This window comes from Thermobia domestica, chromosome 4, assembly GCF_964235325.1.
Source record: "Thermobia domestica chromosome 4, izTheDome1.hap1.1, whole genome shotgun sequence".
NCBI classification, from domain to species: domain Eukaryota; kingdom Metazoa; phylum Arthropoda; class Insecta; order Zygentoma; family Lepismatidae; genus Thermobia; species Thermobia domestica.
The window spans coordinates 293,351,767-293,375,536 of NC_137457.1; the positions used below are offsets into that span (position 1 = coordinate 293,351,767).

The 23,770-nt window shown below is 35.9% G+C and overlaps 1 protein-coding gene across 1 annotated transcript in view; it reads left to right on the forward strand.

The window, feature by feature from the left end:
- The first annotated feature begins 418 nt into the window (after nucleotides 1-418).
- LOC145684184 (uncharacterized) overlaps nucleotides 419-23,770 on the forward strand; it is a 61,927-nt gene continuing 38,575 nt past the window's right edge. The window contains exon 1 of the mRNA XM_081756199.1: nucleotides 419-723. Within this exon, the coding sequence (XP_081612325.1) occupies nucleotides 580-723 (144 nt within the window). The 5' untranslated portion in view covers nucleotides 419-579. The remainder of the gene's footprint in view (nucleotides 724-23,770) is intronic.

Here is a 23,770-nt window from a genome sequence, read left to right on the forward strand (position 1 = left end):
ACCGTTACGGAATGTGGCACAGGTTAATGCCTTTCGTATTCTCAAGTTTTCAGATCCAGTTCAAGCAATAAGTTCGAAGTTCGCATTCGTAATTCCATTATTTCGTTTCACCTATTTCTTAAATAATAAGTGGATGGAGTCATTTCATACTATCGCAAAATTCTTCATGCAGCAAAGCAAACCCCCCCCCCTAAATAAAAAAAAAGTCGTTTTGAAAAAAAGCCTTAAGTAGAGTCGTTTTAATGTATGATTTGCGACTTACTAGAACCCCGACTACTGCAGTAATCCTGTTAGTCGAATTCTTTAGTATGTCTCTAATCACATTTCAGAAAAACTCTCCATATGGTCAACTATAACCACTATGCAAATTAGCTATGTAATGCATACACAATCGCAAATTTTACGTTGGGTTGATTCATATCGTTTCGGAAAGTGTCCAGTATTCGCAATCGCACTCTGTTTACTATTTGCTTTTGACGTCATCAATGATGTTTTGGTTTACTCCTTGTTTATCACAGCTATTTTAGAGTACAAGTGTTCGTTTATAAATTTATTTTAATTTGTATAGTTGTACTTACAATGGCATCATCATCACCATTTCCAGCGAAGTTGTGTCGCCTGTGCCTGATGGACAATACAGGTGTCATTATATTATTTCTGCAAGATTTTTCCCACACGAGATGGCCTTTGTTGAAAATGATCGAAGAAAGCCTTGGTATAAGTGTAAGTAGGATTTAAATGGAAAACCATGCAGATCTGGGCACTTCCATGTAATGATTAGAATACAGGACTTTTGAGAGAAATATGCGTTTTAAAATTTTACTCCGTACAGGTCTACTTTTGGCACACCAGTCGAAATGATTGTTGAAAAATTAAAATTCGTACATGTTTACTTTTGGCACACCACTAGAAAGAATTCTTGAAAAATTATAATTCTTTCACAGATTTCCTTCTGATTGTGCTCTAAACGGTTTCCACTGGCTGACATGAAAATATCTCGCTTGGCTTAGATAAAATTCAAGGGGGCCACCAGAAGTAATTAGTGAAAATTACAATTATTTACGAGTTGCGTATAAATCCGATTTTTGTATGTGTAGCATAAATACTGCAGTGCAAATACAAACCAATCTCTGCTCGGTGGCCACTACAAAAGGAATGTTATCTAACCGAGTCAGCAGGCGTGACATGAATTTCGATAGGACTTAAAATGCTTAAATACTGGTAACACTCCACTTGTAAACATAGAATACAAGTTCTGTATACTGTACAGAAATGTGCCGCTTGAGGAAATAGCATGTAATAATTTCATTTTTCATATACATTCACTTATTATATCCATTGTAAAGCACAAGTAATGATTTTAGACTAGTAACCCCACACTTGTATACCTAAAATACAGCTGTATTACTTTGTATTTAATTTTGTCACCTGCATAAATTTATTTCTTATAAATATGTCATGAAACGCAAAGTATTGAATTTTACCTGTAAATCTTCCAAAATGTGGTGCGCCAAAACTACACCTCCTCCAATTGTTAACCTAATTTCTTTCTTATTCTCTCCTAAATGATTTATCTTATTTCTTTTTTATTCCTGAGCGACATGAAATTATCCCACTCGGCATAGATAAAATTCAAGGGAGTTATCAGAAGTAATTGTTGAGAAGTAACAATTCTTTAACAGTTTGCGTATAAATACGACGTGCGGATGCACGGCATAAAAACTACAGTCCAAAATCACAAACTAACCATTACCTAACCGAGGCAGGGGGACCAAGCGCAAGCAAGGGGCGCGTCCGAAGGAAGCAGGCATGTCAGGATTGTGAAAATAAATGATTTTTGGCAATGATGCGAGTTTCTATAGCATTGGCCATGGTTTCATAGTACTGTTCCAATTGTAAATATAAAATACAGCTTCTGTACACTGTGCAGAAAAACACTGCTGGGGGAAAATAACATCTCCTATAATCATCTTTCATGTGCACACACTTATTTTATCCGTCGTGAAGCACTTGTATTCATTCCGCACTTGTGTCCGTACGCTTTAAACCTAAAATACGGCTATATTGCTTTGTATTTAACTCTGTAGTCTGTAGAAAGTTGTTTTTTATAAATATATCTTTTCATGCAAATTATTGAAATTTTACCTGTAAATCTTCCAAAATGTGGTGGGCCGAAAGTAAACCAACACCTTTTATTCTATTATTTGTGTTGCATTTCTGTTTGGTATTCTTGCAGGGGTGACTACCGCCTCATGTCAGGTCGCTGAAGGTGCAGAAATACCCCACCTACCATAGATGAAATTCAAGAGAGCCGCGAGAAATAATTATAGAGAAATCAGAATTCTTTTACGATTTGCGTATAATGCAGCGCCCGGTTGTCTTGAACAAAAATTATAGCGCAAAGACAAACCAATCTGTGCTAGGTGGCCACTAAAGAATATATCTAACCAAGACAGGGCAGGGCGAAGCTAGTGGGCCATGTTGTAGAGCGTCCAAAGGGAGCAGGCGCGACAGCGATGGTAGGTATACGCGGTACTGAAAACATGTGGATTTTCGCAGTGATACGAGTTCGAATAGCACTTTGAATATATGTTAATGAAAGGAGGGAACAACCGATTTATTTTACCCACCACAATCCTCTGTAGGTGCGAATTAAACAATTTACACCCAGCTTGTACCACAGCCTAGGCTGATGTGCTTGCACAATCCAGGGTTTGAGTGGAGAGCACCGACTGCAGGAGTAAGAGTGTGCTTGGTTGTTCTGGGTGGCGTAGTGGTTAACGCATCGGCACGGTATGCCGGAGATCCTGGGTTCGAGTCCCGGTCCAGTCGAGCCACTTTTCACTCTTTTTAAGCACTAGTAATAGTTTCACACTAGTAACGCTACATTTGTAAACACAAAATACAGTTTCTGCACACTGTGTAGAAGTATTTTGCAGCTGGAGAATGGTATCTAATACAGTCATCCTTCATATACACTCACTTATTTTAACCGTCGTAAAGCACTTGTGATTATTTTACACTAGTAGCCCTACACGTGTAAATCTGAAATAAAGCTGTATTACTCAGTATTTAGTTCTGCCACCTGCAGAAATTTGCTCTTTATAATCACGTCTTTCCAGAGTATTGAATTTTACATGTAAGTTTTGCAAAATGTGGTGCGCCTAAATTTGACCAGCACTGTATTTTGAGTCAGATGGCACGTTGTCTTTACTGATAAGACATACTCAATGCACTTGTACGGAAAACATCAACCAAACTGTGCTAAATGGTCATTACAGGCTAGTATTGCATCTAATCCACGTGAGAGCGAGGCGAAGTAGAAATTCCTGCGCAGTGATGTATCCGTAGGGAACAGTATAGTAGGAAAGATGGATAACGCACGAAAATATTTCTTTATTTCAACATTTGCTAATCTGACTATTTGTTCTTAGGTTGAAAGGAGTAACATGAAGGTAGCAACTTGCGCGGTTATTGTAAACTTAAACAGATTTTGCCTGCAACATTTGTGTGCTCATGGATGTTATAGTAATAACAATTAATAAAAAATGCATTTATAAGATATACTTTTTAATGTGCTTTATATATTTTAGATTTATTATTAATCGACCAAATATGAACCGAAATCACAATTGGTATTCGTCACTAATTAACTTTCTTAGTTTAGCTTCCTGCAGTTGTGGCCGTGAGGCTAAAGGCAATTGATTATGAAATTCATTTTTTTGTACTCTTACACCGGGATACAAATGGCGGACCACGTGCACTAAAAGCACACGCTGTAGCCATTAAGCCATCCACAGTATAACCAACGTATGGGCAGTCATTACTGTTGTCCTTACAGTATATTTTTCGACAAGCCGTCAAAAGCATACTATCATATTGACAACGAATATGGTGCAACAGTAATTCAATGCTCATCTCTTGTGCAAGAGGTCTCTGGTCTGATGTCATGGCCTGTGTATTTGTGGAGAGCATCATCATGTCTGGGTTTTTTTGAGAGCCTTCCATTTCATTTCACCAATCATTCCATAAACATCCATTCTTCTTTAACCATCAGTATACTTTAGGCTAAAGATACGGGAAGTTAAATTAAGATTTCATTTGAAAATTGCAACAGAAAGCGCCATACTTTTCTAAAACCAGGAATTACGTTTCCCCTTGTCTTATACTGGCCTTCGAATAGCAAGGACGGAACAGAAGATAGAAACAGTTATACCGAAGTGCCAAGTATAATATAATAGTTCAGTGCATCAGTAAAAAAGAAATAATTAAATAAAATATCTAACTAACTCTATGGCCTATGGAACCCGGAGGTTCAATGCCGCGTTCACAAAAGCTCTCCACTGACTTCTATCCTTAGCTAACTGCACCCAGTTTCTACTTTGTATTCCAATCTCTGTGAGATCCATCTTAATATTGTGCTCCCATCTGCGCCTAGGTCTTCCTAATGGTCGTTTTCCGATTGGTCTTCCAGCCAAGACTTTCTACTTTCTTCCATTCTAGCTACATGACCCGCCCACCTAAGTCTCCTAGACTTGACGACCCTCACAATGTTGGGTAAACCATATAAATTATGTAGTTCCTCGTTATGAAGTTTCCGCCATTCCCCATTCCCGTTCCTCTTGGGTCCGAATATTCGTCTCAGGATCTTGTTCTCAAATACTTTCAGTCTATGTTCTTCCCTCAGAGTAAGTGACCATGTTTCGCAGCCATACAAAACAACAGGCATGATTATCGTTTTGTATATTTTAAGCTTCAAATTCCTCGACAGAATTCGCGACAACAAGAGATTTTGAACCGAAAAGTAACACGAATTCCCTGCTTTTAGTCGACATTTAATTTCTCCGTGAGTATGATTTTCCTCTGTTAATATTGATCCTAGATATTTGAAACTATCCACTTTATCAAAAGTATTATTTAATTTTTTAACGCATCCATAATTTGCCGTATTCCGGTCCCTTCGCACTTCCATGTATTTAGTACCATCGGCTGCAATACATTAAAAAGACTAAAACGAATTTACGAAAAAACGAACGACCAATAACACTTGAAAATCTCGGATACTCGTCGAGGTTTTCAACTATTATTCCTCACTCGTCCCAACTGCGTGTGTTTCAATTTCTTTTTGTCTTTTTAATGTTTAACAACCGATGGTGGTGATGCGATGAAATGAAGTCTTACGACACACGATAGAAAAGTTTTTGTCAACTATTATTTTATTGGAATATTATTTCTAATCTTATATAACTTTTGCAATATAAAAATTATGATAAAAATAGTGAAGTTATTAATAAGTTTACTATTAATTTAATGAATAAAATACTTTCTAACTTTGCAGTCCTTACAAAGTACTAAAAATATTAGTCAAGATTCTGCTTAGAAATGTTTATATTGTTAAGTATACCTGCGTGCACACCGACCAATGGTACATTTTCAAAGAAACTCCTTCCGTTTATATTAGAAATAATATGATGACACTGTAAGGAGCTAACTACAAACTTTCCACCATCAACTGCATTTATTCATCATCTTCAGAATCAAGCAGTAAATCTTGCACATTAGTTGCATTAGCTAAACCTGTGTAGAAGTCATAAAATATTGGTGGAATAGAAGGCAAAAGAGATAACAAATCTCTCTTTTTCTCAGCTGAGATTGGCAATAATATACTGTAACACACTCAAGGTTCCAAAGTGAAATTCTTTATGCGTCGTCGAGAAAGGTCCATAACACAAAAATTGTCATCATTGAGTGGCGTTTTATAATGCATCTTCAGTGGTACTTTACGAAAATATCAGAGCCACTTCACAGACTGCTATACAAATTTTGCTCCCTCATCGTTTGTTTTCTTCATCTACAGCTGAGTTTTTGCCAGTGTTGAGAAATCAAGGAAATCGTCTTGGTTCATTTCAGTTACATCAAAAGCTATTTTTTTCTTGGAAGCAACTCTCACTAACTGTGCCCAGTCATGAGAGATGGGCATTGGTATCCTTTTTTTAAGTTTTTCCGGTCAAAGTCACACTCATCCTGCTGTGTCCTGGTACGAGAAACTTGTGATTCAAAATGTTTATATGAGTTCTTTTGTTCGTAAGTGATACACACATTGCTACAAATGGAGTGGTTTTATTTTGTCCATAGCAAGAGTCACTACGATACACACATTGCTACAAATGGAGTGGTTTTATTTTGTCCATAGCAAGAGTCACTGTAAACACTACGTGATCAATGTCCTTTAGTAAAGCTGAAATAGCCCTTGATACACAAGAAGAAATCTCATTTGCCCCTCTTTTTCCTACGGTTTCATACCACACATAGCATCAGATTTTCTCATTCTTTAGATTAGGGACAGTTAAGTTATATGCCCAGAGTTGTATTTTGTAGAACGCAGTTGATGTTTGTATGCAAGGTATGGGAAGACACTGTTGAAGATCGAAAACAATCACTGTCTCTTCTTTTGCTAGCATTTTATCTGTGATTTTAGTCTCATAAGCTAATTCTGCTTCTGTATGATGTTTTACCTGCTGCTTTAATATTTCTTCTTCATCTTCACTGCTTAATTTTAAAGGGGATGCGGCACAGGATCGACACGGCATACGACCGACAATTCAGCTCAGAAACCTGTTTCGGTCCTGTGCCGTGTCGATCCTGTGCCGTTTCGGTCCTATGCCGTGTCGATCCTATGCCGTGTCGATCCTGTGCCGTTTTGCTCTCACGCCGCTGCTCTGAAATAATTTAACTTTTAATCATGTGCCTAAAAAAATAATATTTTTATTATCTGTTTAATCTTTGCTCTTACAAATTATAAACTCCTGTCGATTCTATGCCTGTGCAAGTTATATGCATAGAATACGTACGATCGAAACGGCATAGAGCCGACACGGCATAGGATCGACACGGCACAGGATCGACACGGCATAGGACCGAAACGGCACAGGATCGACACGGCATAGGAACGAAACGGCAGAGGATCGACACGGCACAGGATCGACACGGCACAGGATCGACACGGCGCAGGACCGAAACGGCATAGGACCGAAACAACGCACGATCATCCCCACTGCGTAGTATCTATAAAACCAAATATTTATTTCTCATAAAAGCAATCAGAGACCTGTCAATTGATTTTAAAATATAAGAATTATAAGATATTTACTATATGAATATTAATAATTGTGAGTGACAAAAGAATGATAGTGCTAAATGGACAAAATATAATTTCTTGTGTGCTTGGTCAAAAGCATTTCTATATGTATGGAATACTTATATTTATTATTATTATTATTATTATTATTATTATTATTATTATTATCATTATTATTATTATTACGTTTTAACTCGTTTTGAAATCATGGCCTGATTCCACTAGAAAGCGAAAGCCACGAGAAATGTAAGCTAAGTAGTAATATGGAATACTTTTAATGTTGCTCACTAGAGGAAACATGCTCGCATGTCTTCTCGTCTCGATATCGAGACCACAAGAGACTTTTTTAATAAGAAGCTCAGTTGGGAAGTAATAACTGAGCCGATGGCTCGAGCCGGCTCGCTCGGGGTGAACCATCGGCTCGAGCTGGCTTGGTTGGATGAACCATCTGCTCGGTTCGGCTCATCTGGGCCGAAGGCTCTTGCTAACACGGTTCGGTGAGCTGTTGGCTCGGCTCACTTCTCGGTTCGGGTCCATAGTGAGTGAGCTGTGAACCCAGCTGCTCAAGTTGTTTACAATTGTAAACCCGGGCCGAACAGTTTTGAAGATATTTGGCCAGTGCCCTATAACTTTTAACAATGTTTGGCTCGAGCCCGAATACTCAACCTAAACCCTCAACCCAAATTCACAAGCTCGTGAACAATATCCTTGACTCCTAGAATTCACGACTACCGAGGTTAGCAATCAACTAGTTTTTTAGTATTCAAACACAGACCGCGTTTCTTTCATGTTTAAACACAGTGTTGTTATAATTATAATTATTATTTATTATTATTAATAATAATAATAAAAGTTGTACTAGTAGTAGTACTAGTATCATTGATAACCTATATTGTCTATGCAAGATACTTGAAGAGAATACTCGAAACTACAAACCAGATTTGGTTCGACTCGACCCGAATTCGAGTCGAGTTGGAGGAAATTTTTCGAATCGCGTTCAAAGATGTCTGTTTTTAGTCGAATCGAGTTTCAAAGAATACTCGCTCGTACTCACTCGTGCCCATCGTAGGATGACCACATTCTAACAATCGAAAAGTAGGACACAAGTATAATAGTACTGTATATGATATCTTACTGCGTCGGCAATACGCATATCATTATTTCAATTAATGTTAACCTTAAGTTAATGAACATTTTTGTTAAGAAGAAGCACTGAACAAAATTATTAAAGGAATTAAACACAACTCCAAATGCTTTGATGAATAACAAATTGGTTTATTTTATGAACGTACAGTCAAAGTTCGTGTTGGGCTAAATAATAATAATAATAATAATAATAAATTTCGAAGCGTGGTATTATTTTAAGAAATGAAAGAAAATTTAGACCGGCACAAAGGAACTTCTATTTAACTTGGTTAGCATCACTGTCATAAGTTCAATAAGAAACCTTTCCTACTTTACCGATATCTCAACAAGGCCTTCTCAGTAAAAGCGATGTATTGTAAAAAATGGTTTGTTGATTGTTCTCCATCCCTAGTCTTCTGAGGAGTGTTAAAAAACACAGCGGTTCATCATTCAGGAAAAGAGTGTGTTTGATTCAAAATATTGTGAATAAAGAATGAAACATTAAGATATTGCAAATAAATTAACTCTGGACATTTCGCAGGACATTTTAAAGAAGAAGGATATTTCTCGATTTCCTAGACATCTTCGCAACACGCAGGACAGCTCTTTGAAAAACAGTACTGTACTGCGAAAATCAGTACGTCTGGTTACCCTAGCCCATCCCTACGAGTAACGCAGTATGGCATTTTAGCCAATGTTACCTTATATGAAAATATTCATAACTTATAGCTGTCAAGTAAAAATGTGTCCTTGCATTTACATAAAGCAATTCAGAAAGGGCAATAATAATAATAATAATAATAATAATAATAATAATAATAATAATAATAAAAGCGATAGTAATAGTAGTACGGAAAATTGAAGTGATAACATTTGTTCACATATTCTAAGTTTCAGACCTAAAAGTAACGCGTTACTTTCGAAGTAAAGTAACAGTTACTTTTTGGGGGCAAGTAACGCGTTACATTTTAGGAAAAAGTAAAGTAACTTGTAACGCGTTACATTTTTACATGTAACTTACCCAAAACTGTCCATGGGAAAATTGTTCACTGCTCGGGCCAAGATTGTTTCTGACTGTCGACAGATGGATGCCGTTTATGGCAGACCTTTGCCTGAAGTACTGCCCAAAGTTTGTAGTCCAACGGGTTAAGATCCGGGCTGCTAGAAGGCCAATCAGTGGTAGAAATGAAGTGAGGGACGTTCCGCGCCAGCCAGTCCTAAGTTGGTTTCGCTGTGTGGCCTGGAGCGGAATCCTGTTGGAAGGTCCACCTTTCTCCAGGGAACATGGTAGCAGATAGTGGTTACACTATAGGTGTTAGCACTGTGTCCTGGTATACCTTGGCAGATGTTTTAACACCTTGTTCGCAAAAATACAGCTGGGTTGTGCTTGAGTAGCTCACTCCCCACCAAACCATCACTGAGGCAGCATGATGTGTCGGGTGTCATCCAGAAGTCCTAAACGGCAGAACTCCTAAAAATATAGGCACTAGACCTGAATTTTAGTACTTCTGCAGTTTAGAACTTGTGGCACGGTATGATTTTTAGGATTTCTGCCGTTTAGGACTTGTGCCGCGATATGATTTTTAGGACTTCTGGCGTTTAGGACTTCTGCCTTTTAGGACTTGTGCCGTTTAGGTCTTGTGCCTTTTTCATTCACTTGCTTTAGTTCTGAAATTCGCCACCACCCCACGAAATTGCGACGATGCAGCAACTAGTTGGCAATAATGTCACGAACGTAGCTAATTCCAACAATAACAGCTATATTTGTACTACTAAGATTATTATTATCACTATCTGTTCTGCACTTATACGTGAATTACATAATACAACTTATTTCATTCTAAGAATTAATTACATAATTAGTTAAGAAATTCGTTTCTTTCGAATGGAGATACGAGAATCCCAAGACAAATTCCTAAAACAAAAATAAATAAATAAAAAATTGAAAAAATGTTTAAAAAGCATATTTTACCAGACTTCTGAAAGCAAGAAAACATTCAGAATTTCAATATATACTGTGTGGAGCGAATTTTATTAAGAGTAAGACAAAAATCCACCAAAGTTTACTTAATTAAGACAAAAGCTCACTAGACATTTCACGAGTGAACATTAAATACCAACGGTATACATAAAGAACGCAGTAGATTTAAAATTGAACAAAGAACATTTATTATGCAATACATTGGGTGACATTCATAAGTTCTAAACGGCACAAATCCTAAAAATATAGGCACTAGACCTAAATTTTAGGTCCTGTGCCATTTTTGCAGAAATTACTACATAGTCATTTAGGCGTGTAGCCTGCAATTTTTTCTAGGGGAGCTTGATTTTTATATATTAAAAGCAAATCAAAAGTTTATTTTCAGATTACGAAAGCTTCAATAAGACAATAAATTTATACATATTACACATGTACATAAATACATAATATTATTGTATTTCCAGTTACTTCCTTTTTGAAACCTGGACCTTGACAGAGCGTAAATTTAAAACCACAGCTTGTGGGAAATGTACGAATAAGTTAGTTATAAGAAATCGGAAACTGTTCATGGAAGTCCATTTGTTTGACTGTATTTATCTTCTGTACTCTTATATAAAAGAGTAAAGATGAGTGATTTTTGGGCAAACTACTACAAGTAGAGTCGATAAATTTTAGTTATAAAATATAATTTTCTTATAAAAGCAGTACATAAGAAAGAATTTTTGGAAATAAGTATCGTAAAAAGGGTGGGGTAAGATTTTTTTAAAGGGTAGTGTATCTCGCAAGTTTCTAAAGCTAGTAAAATAAAACTTGGCATATAAGCTTTCCTATTAAAAAAAAACTGAAAATTGAAAATTAAAAATTGAACACATAAAAGGGAAAGAGCAAAGGGAGCACATTTTTTTATGTTCGATTTCCCCATTACTTACTCAGAAAATATGTAAATAAATTAAGGAAGGATTTGTTTAAGCTAGATGCGTGAAACTCGGCATTTGAACTTTTAACTAAAAGTAATAAAATACTATATGTTTCAGCGTCTTGAAAATTACACTTCTAAGCGAAAGGAAGGTCAGTTTCTATAATATTAAAATATCCCACTGCTTATGAGATTTGGGCAGAAAACTCTTTTTCCTTTAGGCCTCGGTTCATCCAGTTAAGCAAACGAGAGTACAAAGTGGCTGATTAATTAGGTTCTTTTAATTATTTTAACATGTTGACGTAGTTTAATTCTTTTAAAACTGTATTCTTTCACATTCTATTATAAACATATTTCATTTGCTGTAATTATTAAACACGTTTAATAAACATAAAACAGACTAACCTCCGGTCCCGGCCAGAATATGTTTTTGGTGTTAAGCCATCATTTGCCGTCCGTAACATAACCTTTGATTTAAACTTCACGTACTATCAAGACTCAAGTCTCAGAAATGTAGCATATATGAAATATACTACTTCTACTACTACTACTATACTACTACTACTACTACTACTACTACTAAATATTAATAACAATAATAATAATAATAATAATATGTACTTCTGAAATACATATGTATCTATGTGTTATTAATTCTTTCATAATCTTGAAAGAAACTTTTGATTTGTTTTTAGTTTGTAAAAATGAAGGCCCTCTAGAAAAACTTGCTGGCTATACCCTGAATGACTATGTATTGGTTTCTGTACACGTATTGTGTTATCACTTACTAGTCTAGTGTTATTTTTAGAACAAGACAATGGTTCTTGTCTTGGAATATTACTAGTTTGGTTTGGTAGTACAGTGATAGAGTGTGACCTATGATTTTATTTCCCTGTAGGGTATGCTATCTGCAATGCAATAAACTGTATATGCTTCTTCTTCCTAACAAGGCTGGGCGATAAGCCCCTGCAATTCCATTACAAATAAGGACGATATTATTTTATAAACTACTTGGTGAACCTTTGTTAATATAACGCTATTAGTTCTTACAACCTTTTGTTAATCTTATTTAACAATTGCAAAATGGAATAAGAGAGAAAATATATAATGATGATGATAGTTTATTTACATAAGGTATACATACAACAAAAGGGAATCTGTTGGTCACTACTGTGTATCTGCTAAACCAGGGTCAAACTCTGTGTGTCACAAAGGTTAGTTTAACAGAGTTTAAAATAATAATAGATATTTTGTTTGACTTACAAAGATTATCATATTAGCAAAATGATTTGAAATAACACGCCAGACATAGGATAAGCCTTGGGCTATATCGCTTAGAATTGTTTTAAGAGTAAATATATCATTTATGCATTAAATTTCATTACTGGCTACTTACACGTTTCGGCCTCGTATTGGAAGTCAGCTTCTCGTGTTCTTTTCATATTCCACGATAACTGTTTTAATTGCACACTCCGCCAAATTACCTTTCCGACCTTACAATACTTTCTTGGAAAACTTCGGCTAACATATATCACCAGACGTTTCGAAAACCGACATCCTTTACTTCAGGATACAATGCGTTATTTAGATCTTCACCCAACACCTCACCGTTACTATCATTCTCCACTTTCGCTCCTATAATCTACCACCGTTAGATCCCTCTTTACTTATCATCGCCGATTACGTCATTCATGAACATCTTCCTCTCATTCACCCATCATTTCCAGCACAGTGATTACCATTATTTACTAACATGGGACTCATTCATTTTCATCATTGAATAGAGCAGCCTCTAGGCTAAAGATAAGCTCATTTGTCTAACTAATATCACCCACGTGTTGTCCTGTGTATGCATCTCGCCACATCATTCACGCCCATTACTATATCATACGTATCGTGCATTCTATACCTAATCCTTCGTTATGATCATTAATGTTCTTTCCTTATAATATACTGCCTGATTATTTTCTTATTTATCTTCTTACTAATAACAATCATATATATGTAAAGTAACTTGGCTTCAGTTATCGCATCCTTATTGGTATGCAACCGTGCACATCACATTGCATCAGTTTGAGGGAATATTATTGATGAATTGGCAATGGCTTTCATGTTCTTGACGCTAATCCTTACATTTCCGACGATTTGAACTCACGTTTACTGAGTATGAGTGCATTCTGGGGATTTTTCGTAAAGTGTTTCCACACATTTGAATCACCCTGCTTCACTGTTATGCTCTACCGACACTGCAGATGTCTTTCTAGAGCATTTGAGTACAAATTCGCTATACTTAATACTCAGAACATCACTGTTGTCCGGCATCCATACCTGGCGATTATGCAACCACACACAACGGGCATGGTGTCCGCCATTTTATATTTGTTCCAGATATCGACTTAATACAAACGAATTATTGTTACCTGGTACAAGCTTATCAATTCATATCCATTTAGACCAAGTTTCACTTGGAAGATTATCCGGGACTCCCTACGTTCCTTTGGGGAACCCTTGCGCGTGCATGGTAGGATTGTGAAACATGCAAAATTCAATGGAGCAGGTATGACTTCTTCAGTGAATTTTTTACCCGCCCTCTTTATGTTGGTTAGTTTCCGAACTATTGGCGTCCGAAACTCATTTTTCCACGCTTTGTAGATCTGAAACTATGTCCGATAGCCGAAAGTTCAAGAGAACTTTTTTTCTTGTCTCAGTGGCAGGAGTCACCTCTCAAGAGTTGTAACACTTATTTTGCAACACTCGATATCTATCTATCTATCTATATCTATATCTATCTATCTATCTATCTATCTATATATATATATATATATATATATATATATATATATATATATAGTAAGTAAAGATCTAAGGGTTTACTTGTCCCTACCATAAATCCTTCATTGTAACCAGATTCCGGCGTTGCCGCTCTAACTCAGGTAGAACTGTATAAAGCTCTCAGTATGGCTAACCCCATTACGGTTATCATAGTAGCCCGAGCCCGTGCAGACCTATAAACACATTACCCCACAGAAATGAGTGCCATAAGTCCATGCCTTCTAAAGGCTGTTGCGCCATGAATTTAGTTATCATTATTATTATTGCTAATATTAATATGTAATATTAGTAATAGGCTTAATAAAGATTCTGCCTGTTTATGTGCTCTGCTTGTAAGTATATTATTTCTAACTTTAAGATATAGTTATAGAGGTCATTATATAATTGATCAGTTTCTTTCTAATGTGATTCGTCACGTATATAAAAACTGGACAAACTACAAATTAGGATACTATACACAGGAAATTAATAATGATAGCTTTATTACTCAGATATTAACCTGCATACATTAATACATATGAGATTTAGATACTTAATAGAATGCTTTTTAATCATTTCTTTCTTTAAAAATAAAGTTTTAAATTGTCATTATAGACAGATGGCCTGTCGAATAATAATAATAATAATAATAATAATAATAATAATAATAATAATAATAATAATAATAATATTATTATTATTATTATTATTATTATTATTATTATTATTATTATTATTATTATTATTATTATTATTATTATAGGACAACAGTGATGGCTTATTGCTTGCAGTGCCCAGTAGTAGTTGTTTCCTTTCATCTTCTCAGTTAGAACTTCAGACTGCAGGTCAAAGTGAGCTTCATGGATCACCTGCAAATGCATCCAAGAAGATAGTGTAGAATCCTTCAGATGATCTCCTGAACATGTATGGTTCTATCCAAAATCTGGAACTAGAAAACTGACAGCTCGGAAAAGGAAGAGATGTGCTATTCTCACAGACACTCTAGAAAAAAGTACTTTCGAAATGAAAAAGAAGCATCTAAAAGCAACCGAAAACGTAAAATCATCAGCTGAGAAGAATTTATTCTCAAGTCGTCTGTTTGGTTTCTGAAGAACCGTACGAAGAACAGGATACAGAAGAAGACTAGGTACAGTGTTTATGTTGTGAGAAGTGGTCTCATTGGTCGTGTTCCGAGAGAAATCCGTACTACATCTGTATAGTTTATAGACATTGACTGCCACAGTGAAAATGAGTGAAGCGATGTTCAAGCTGTAGATTTGATAGCATTAAATTTCTGAATCAAGTCCGATTGTTGCAACTTACCCCAGATGATGTTGCAATTTACCCCATGGGTGGGGCAAGTGTCAACAGTCGGACTTAGTTCAAAAAGTGGATGCTATCAAAACTGCCGTTCGATGTTTTGCACTTCTCTTTTTATGGTATGTAGTTAAGGCATGTACCTTTTAGTACACTCAATATAGTTTTTATATCTATAATAATTTTCGAGTAAAAAAACAGACCTGAAAATTGTTGCAACTAGCCCCATCTTCCCCTACAATCACTTTTTCAAAAAAAAAAAAAATGTATAAAGCCAGTAAAGCAATTAACATGTAGGTCTATTTTCGAAGATAATATAGGAATTTTTCGTGCTGCTAATTATTTATTTTTAAAAAATCAGATGCTGAAACCAATCGATATAGCGCAGTTTAAGCAATTCAGTTTGTTTTATTTAAAAAGAAAACTCTCTATTTACAAATTTGATTGTTCCTATGTATTAGAGCAGTCTTCGAAAAATCAGTGCCTATTGTATTTCTAAAATATAGCTGGAGCCGCGGTGGGTCAGTGGTAGAGCGTTCACCCCTGGTGCATGGGGTCTCGGGTTCAAACCCTGCTCCCGCCAAGTGAACTTTGTGGTCGATAAACGCCGTGTGCGTGGATATTCTCGGGGTTCTCCCGTTTCCTCCCACTTTCTTCATTCCACCATTTCATTCATTTCTCATAATCACCGTCTCCTTCAGCCTAACCGGCATAACCGTGGGACGTAAAACTCAAAGATTTCATTTCATTTTCTAAAATATAGCTGTATTGATTTATTGGTATATATTTACCTTCAGTTTGTTTGAGAGAAAATTATTACAAGAACTAAAAAGTGTTTCTCTAGTAAATACGTTTACATAGTTTAGCTATTGACGTTACTAAACAAATTTGGTTTTTTTAATACATAAAATGGCGCCCGTATATATATAGGGTGTAACTTAATTAATATAACAAACGTCGTTAGGTGATTCCTGACACCGAAATAAAACAAAAACTATACAACAACCTGGGTGTGACACCCGAAAATTTGTCGGAAAAATGTATAAACCGCCATAACTCATGAACAAAACGTCGGATTGAAGTCGGGCAAAAGAATGTCCATTGTTTTTAGTCGTAGATTCGATTAGTGTACAGTGACGATGCAAGGATGACTTCCAAAGAAACTGGAGTATTCCTTTGAGTATTTTATCAAACGTTGAATGAAGAAATGATCAATCAAGTACAAGATTTAACATTAAAAAATAATAGTGCATCGTTCAAGTTAGAAGAACACTCAGAATTCGAAAGAAAGAGAGATACACATGTGTGATTCATCTATTTTGTCTCAGTACATAATGACGTCTCGGAAGAAGATTTTAAATGGAACGAAGTCTTTAACGTATCACACTTATATCTTCTAGGCTAATGGTAACGGATGATAAATGAACGGCTTCCTGTCCAAGAGTGTGTGAAAAAGGAAAAATAACTTTGATCCAGATTAGGTTTAAAACGACTGTGCATAGGACAGTCAGGCGGCATGTAAATAAATATAACATCGAAAAATGCAAAGATCATATGTGATGAACGAGTGTACAAGGAATTCTCCACATGACCCAGGGATTCCAAATATTGTGTGAATAGATATGGGGCAAAAGTAAGCTGCATTAAACGGTTTCTTCCTCGTAATATGTAATTCCGTGGAATATGGTACTTCTGTGCACAGAAGCAACAAAAGTGGAGAAACAAGGGATGTTGTACACGTTGCATAACGATACCAAGAAGTGCGCTGGAATAGTATACTTGATTTATCCGTTAGATGAATCTTCTCCCAGGAATACTTTTGATGGCGTTTTCCCCTTCCTTCGAGTTGGCAAACCTCAACTTTTCCTTGAGCTATGAAAAACTTCATTGCTATTGTGAATATACCAAAATACTATCCTAGTGTAGACCACTTACATTTTGATTTTATCATTGCCGGAGAAATTTTCTCAAAGGAAGCTCGTTGAAAGTACATTTTAAAAAAAGGATAGTCTTTTTTCGACATTCTAATGTACATACCTTAGAGCTGTATGGAATACCTACACGGAGGAATACCTACGGAACTATCGTCCCTTGTGTGCCAATTGCGAGTGGCTTACAGAAGGCTGTCTTGAAGTTTTATTGTGGAATGGCTTCAGTTAGCATGGCTGAGTTGTAATAAGCATCTACGCAACTTGTGAGTGATATACATAGTCAGATGCTCTACTGTTACACGTGTAATTGCTGTATAACAGGATGGGAAATGTTGTGTTCAACGGTAGAGGGTTGTGTCCAGGTATTTAAGGTCGTGTAAAAGTGTAGACGTTGGTGTTTAAGTAAAATTGATTGTGTTAACCTGTACACGCCTGCGCGATGGAAGATTACCCTGTCCACGAGCTGGCAGATATGCAACTCATTTATGGAGTAGCAAAGGGCAATAGCCCAGAAGTGAGGCGTTTATATCGTGACCGTCGCCCTCAAAAGAGAGTAACTTTCCTTGTATTTTTCCACGCCTCCATATTCGACTTCGAGAGAGGGGTCCCTTCGGTTTCTCGTACGTGAAATCGGAGGAAATAGCCCCATATGGACAGCTGAACTTGAAGACAGCGTACGTCGAATGATCAAAACCGTCTTGAAACTATCATGTGTATGGCGTAAAAACCCACATGCAACTCTAGTAAACGATCAGCAGCAGAAATTTGGTGTGGTGTGGTGTGGTGGATAATTTTGTGGTAGGAACTTATTTATTATCGGTCTGCCTGTGTGGGAGTACGTATCTTTTATTTTTACGTAATTTTCTCCCAAAATTGATAGAACATGTGCCCTTGAAGATAAGACAGCAGATGTGATTTCAGTATGATAGTACACCTGCACATTTTGACAGGAATATGCAGACTTACCTAAATGAAACATTCCCAGATTGGGAGAGAAAAACCTGTGTTATGACAACCTCGTTCATTCTACCTCACGCTGCTTGATTTTTTATTTCGGGGATACGTATGAAACTCCGGCCACGACAGTCGAAGAACTTGTAGCTCGATGTAATATAGCTGCGGCAATCATCTACGAAATTTCAGATGTGCTTGATCACACGCGGAAAAATTTGCTTCGCCGATGTCATCTTTGCAATGCGGTCAACGGTCGACAATATCAGACTGTGAACTGTTATTCTTCATAGCTGTCTCGTGTACACATACTGCATTGCACAAATACTGTACAAGGTACCTCTGAGTATTTCAGTTATCCTACCTTCTCCGAAACAGAATAAATCGATAATTTGAAATTGTATTTCTTTCTTTCCTTGTGCAACACGCGCAAAACCTTGAGTATCGTCGAGTTTCATTCCTTCTGTACTCGTAGTTATTATCTTCCACGAATTTACGCATTACGGGGAGGAAATCCTTTAATCTAGCTTACTTTGGCTCAAATTATATTCACATAATTTGTGGAAATCACTGTTGTTATGTGAAGAATCCCTTATACTCTAGTTCATCGTACATGATCTTTTGCCCCTGACTGTCTTATGCACAGTCGTTATAAACCTACTCTGGATCAAAGTTATTTTTTTCTCATTTTTACACACTCTTAAGTTGAACAGGAAGCCGTTGATTGATCATCCGTTACTATTGGCATAGAAGTTATAATTATGATAAGCTAAAGACTTCGTTTCATTTAAATTCTTCTTCCGAGTCCAGGAATCACCTCCAGACGTTCATTACATTAATGAAGTTACACACTATATATATAATGATAAAAAATAATACCGATATTAGTGTCGATGAAATAGTATTTGGAGTCACTCAGACGAACAGTAACACTCCCGATGCAGTTTAAATCCATACTCAGATTCCATTGCCCTTTATGCTCAAAATGAAACTATTCTCCCCGTGCGAAGAACGGGTATTCTGTTAATAATTTATTATTAAACATCACACCATAAAATACAAAGTGTATCACGTAATGTACACGTTATACTGTTACTTCTTAATGTATAAATGGAGGATGAAGGACTATTATTGGATCAAAAGATCCAATATATTTCAGACAATAAATTTCTTGTAGGCTTTATATCTGGAGAACAACATATAGTGTACCCAAACCTAAACTATGACTGAACTCAGTATGATGTGCTTAGTGCCTGAATAAAACGAAAGCTCGATTTAGAGGCCATTCAAAAATTCTGTTGCCCTTGATCCAAAAAATCTAATATATTTCATTCAATAAAAAAAAAATCTTGTACGTCTTACATCTGAAGAACTACATATAGTGCAGCCAAACCAAAACTATCACTTAACTCAGCATGATGTGCTTATTCCGAAAGTAATACGAAACCTTGATTTAGGGACCGTCCAAACGTTTGTAGCCCCTGATCCAAAAAGTCCAATATATTTCATTCAATCAATAATTTTATTGTATGTCTTATATATGGAGAACTACATATAGTGTAACCCAACCCAAGATATCACTTAACTCAGTGAGATATGCTTATTGCGTAAAAAAATATGAAAAGTCGATTTAGGGACCGTCCAAAAATTTTGTGGCCCGTTATAAAAAAAATCCAAAATATTTAATTAATCGAAATTTTTCTTGTACTCCTTATACCTGGAAAACTACATATCTGGAGAAAACTCGATTTAGAGACCGTTCGAATATTTTATGGTAACTGATCCAAAAATTAATATTAGCCAAGATCATAATACTTTGATCCATTTTTTAGATCATTCCTAAAATTCTTGTTTTTATCCAATCTTTCTTTTAAACAGTATCACTCTCTTTGTTCTCAATTTGAAATTTATCAAGCAATTATAAAGCATTGCTTATTATCCAATTTGTATTCGGTGTAGAGCTTCAATTTTCTCAAAGTTTCAAATAAGATAATAAAATATGATTTACTATCGGAATTCGTGTCAGGTATTATTATTACTTTTATTGGTGTTTTCCTTTCTTTCAATTGTTAAAACAAGAAACTACCTTGCACTGTCGTAAAATATGTGCTCTTTTCCAATAGCATAATAAGTGCTCATATAATTTTGAACTTTAAAATTAAGGATTGAATCAGTACAAGAAGTACAATTTGGATAACGAATGACTTATAATTGATGTTTAGTGACGTACTGAAGTAAAGGGATTAAGGACTTTGAAACCCCCCTTGAGCAAGGTATTATGCAAAATTAAGCACGTTTATCATATTAGCACGTTTATATATATAAACACTTGATATATTTTATAAACTTGTGTTCCTAAAGCCCCTGAACCCCCTAAACATTTGCGTAGAGTACTGATTGTGTTTCTCTTATTATTTTAACCGTTTTATGCTTTGAACGAAATTTGAAGTGCAGGAACCCTGTGAAGGTGACCACCTTTACTATAAAAATTTCTTTAATGGTTCTTAGTTTTTCTTCAAAACAATCAATAACGAACGAAAAATAAATGATTGAGTTTGATTTTAAATCGAAATTTGAAATACCACCAAAAAGTTGGCCCACCCAACCTTATTTTGTAAATGACTCTTAATAATTTTCAAAACAAACTATTTCCTCTTCAAACCAATCAATAAGAAAGGAAAACATGTTATTAGCTTGAGTATTGAATCGATATTTAAAAGCAGAAAAAACAGTATGAAGTTGACCACCAAATGTATCCTGGAAATAGATATATTTTACTGGTTGTTTTGAAACAAGTGATTTTTTCTTCAAAATAAGCAAACCGCCCCGAAACAAATCACCTTCATCAACATTATTTCTTAATTATATTCTTATGTTTTTCGAATCAAATTACTTTTCTTCCAAACAAGCAACAACAAATCCATATCAAACGATTGATTTTGGTCTTGAATCGAAATTTGTAAGTAAAGGAATCAGATTGAATTTGATCACATTCTAAATTTATTTTGTAAATCTCTTTCTCTATTTTTTCGAAACAAGCGATTTGCTCTTAAAATCAACCAATAAGAAACGCTTGGCTTCGGTTTTGATTCGAGACTTTAAAGTGGAGCCAATATGAAATTCCATCACCCATTTCTCTTGAAAAGACTCTTTATGTTTTTCGAAACAGACTATTCTTTTTCAAAATAATTAGTAGCATACGCATATCAAACAATTGATTTTGATTTTCAATCAAAATTTTAAGTGGAGGAACAAGGGTAAATTTGGCCATATACCAACTTTATTTTGTAAACATCTCTTTATGTTTTAAGAAAGATACGATTTTTACTATTTTTCTTCAAAAAAGTCAATAACAAACGAAAAACAAACGATTGGCTTCCGATTTCAATTCGAAATTTGAAAGGAGGCAACTTAACATAGGTGCATTGCTTCGCTTAAAAAAAAAAAAAAATCCAAACGCAAATTCTAAGCCTACAGTTTTAAAATTGCAGTTACATGTACATACTTCAACTTAGTATACATAAAAAATTACAGCATTATAAAAATATCAGACAAATAATATTATTTATTCGGTATTGAAAACCTAATTTTTTAAAAAATAGACCATTTAGAATTATTTATCCTTACAATTTTTTATATCCACAAATTCAAGGTGAGGGATATGCGATATTGATATTTTCAGAAAGTGTTGACCACCCTACAGAGTGTCGATCCTATGCCGTTTCGGTCCTGTGCCGTGTCGATCCTGTGCCGTTTCGGTCCTATGCCGTGTCGGCCCTGTGCCGTGTCGATCCTACGCCGTTTCGTTCCTATGCCGTTTCGATCGTATGACGGTTCTCTCCTATATATCCTTGAGAAAATAATTGTTACTTAATATTGCGTAATTATAAAATAATGTATTTTTTATTATTTCGATCGTATGAAAGTTCTGCTGTCGATCCTATGCCGTGTCGATCCTGTGCCGTTTCGGTTCTGTGCCGTGTCGATCCTATGCCGTGTCGATCCTACGCCGTGTCGATCCTATGCCGTGTCGATCCTACGCCGTGTCGATCCTATGCCGTGTCGATCCCATGCCGTGTCGGTCCTGTGCATGTAACCCAATTTTAAATGCATCACAAGAATGGCATGTGTCCCTTTTGGGGCTTTTAATGGCAATATTCATATTATGGAAGATATTTGCAAAAAAATGAATAACCAACAGGAATTTGTGTCTGTTCCCTGTATTTCTTATACACCTCAGCTAGTAGTTTCTTTTCGATAATAATGGCTTTTATATACTGGCAAAGAATTTAGAAATTCACGATTTTTTCGTAATCTGTACGAGTTTATTCTATTTGAAGGAGAAAGTTTGCCTCGCTTGTCAGGAGTCACTGTATATATTGGAGATTTTTGCTTTTGTTGGCAAATAAGCCATAGAAATTTGCGTCTCTCATTAAACACTTTCAAAAGACACGACTTGCACATTTTACATTCTTTCCATTTACGGAGACATGGTATCGACAAGTAACTATTCTGGATTTTCACCCTGCTTTTCTGGTGTGTCCTCTTCTCTTTCTTGAAACTTTCAGGCAAGGGTGGATCCAGGATGGACTTCTGGGTGAGGGGACGTTGGATTGTAATACAGCTACTTAGAGCTACTTTTAAGAGCTGAAAACTCTGGGATGGGTTTTATTTATATATAAAATAAGAAAGTTTCCTCTTGTGAGGGGGAGGAATAGCCCCGATCGCCCCATGGACCCGCCCCTGTTTTCGGGAAACGCCATTTTGTAATAGTCAAAGAACTTCCTTTGAGTCTCTTCACTAATTTTCTGTTTACATTTCATACGGCATTTGCCTAACCTAATGAAATATCTTTTCGTGACATATTTTCCACTTTCACTTACGTAACCCTCTCCTGTATTTCTGGATAGCTTCCTATTATTTCTTATTTCCCTATCCTTCTTTTAACACCTTTTCTTGTACTGGCACTCTTAAACTCATCTTCTTACTTGCAGTGGGCTTACTTCCTCAACCTTTGGTTCGTAAACAGGATCATTATCACTGTCGTCACTACTCAAGACATAACACACACTTCCCTCCTCTTCAGTTTCTTTCACAGTTTCATTCTACACTTCCGAAAAAATATTATTTTCTAGGTACGATTGACAGTTCTAATTCCACACTGGATGTACTAAGGTGATGCGTACCTTCACCAGTGGTAGGTTTAGTTAGCTTAAATTTTTTAGCCATGAAATTCAATTTTCTTCCAACATTTGGATTTACTGTAGAAACCGGTGTTTCAGTTTTACTTTTTTCATCATCTTTTGTTTTTTACCATTTATAAAACTTTCCTCCCTCTTGAATACATTGTTGCTGCAGTAGATTTAGTCCTGCCCGCATTCTACCACAATCAAACTGAATTGGAAAACATGAAGGAATAAGTCACTCTCTAATCACAACCTGGAGTCAGTATTTTCAATACAAAATCCCTGGGTTAAAAGGTAACAAGTCATTTTATTCCCTTTTACCCAGTGTGGATTTCATTGTAGCTTAATTATTCCATTTTGCACGTCCCTTGTACGTTTTTTTTTTTTTTTTCATATTGCTTTTGCTGCAAAGAA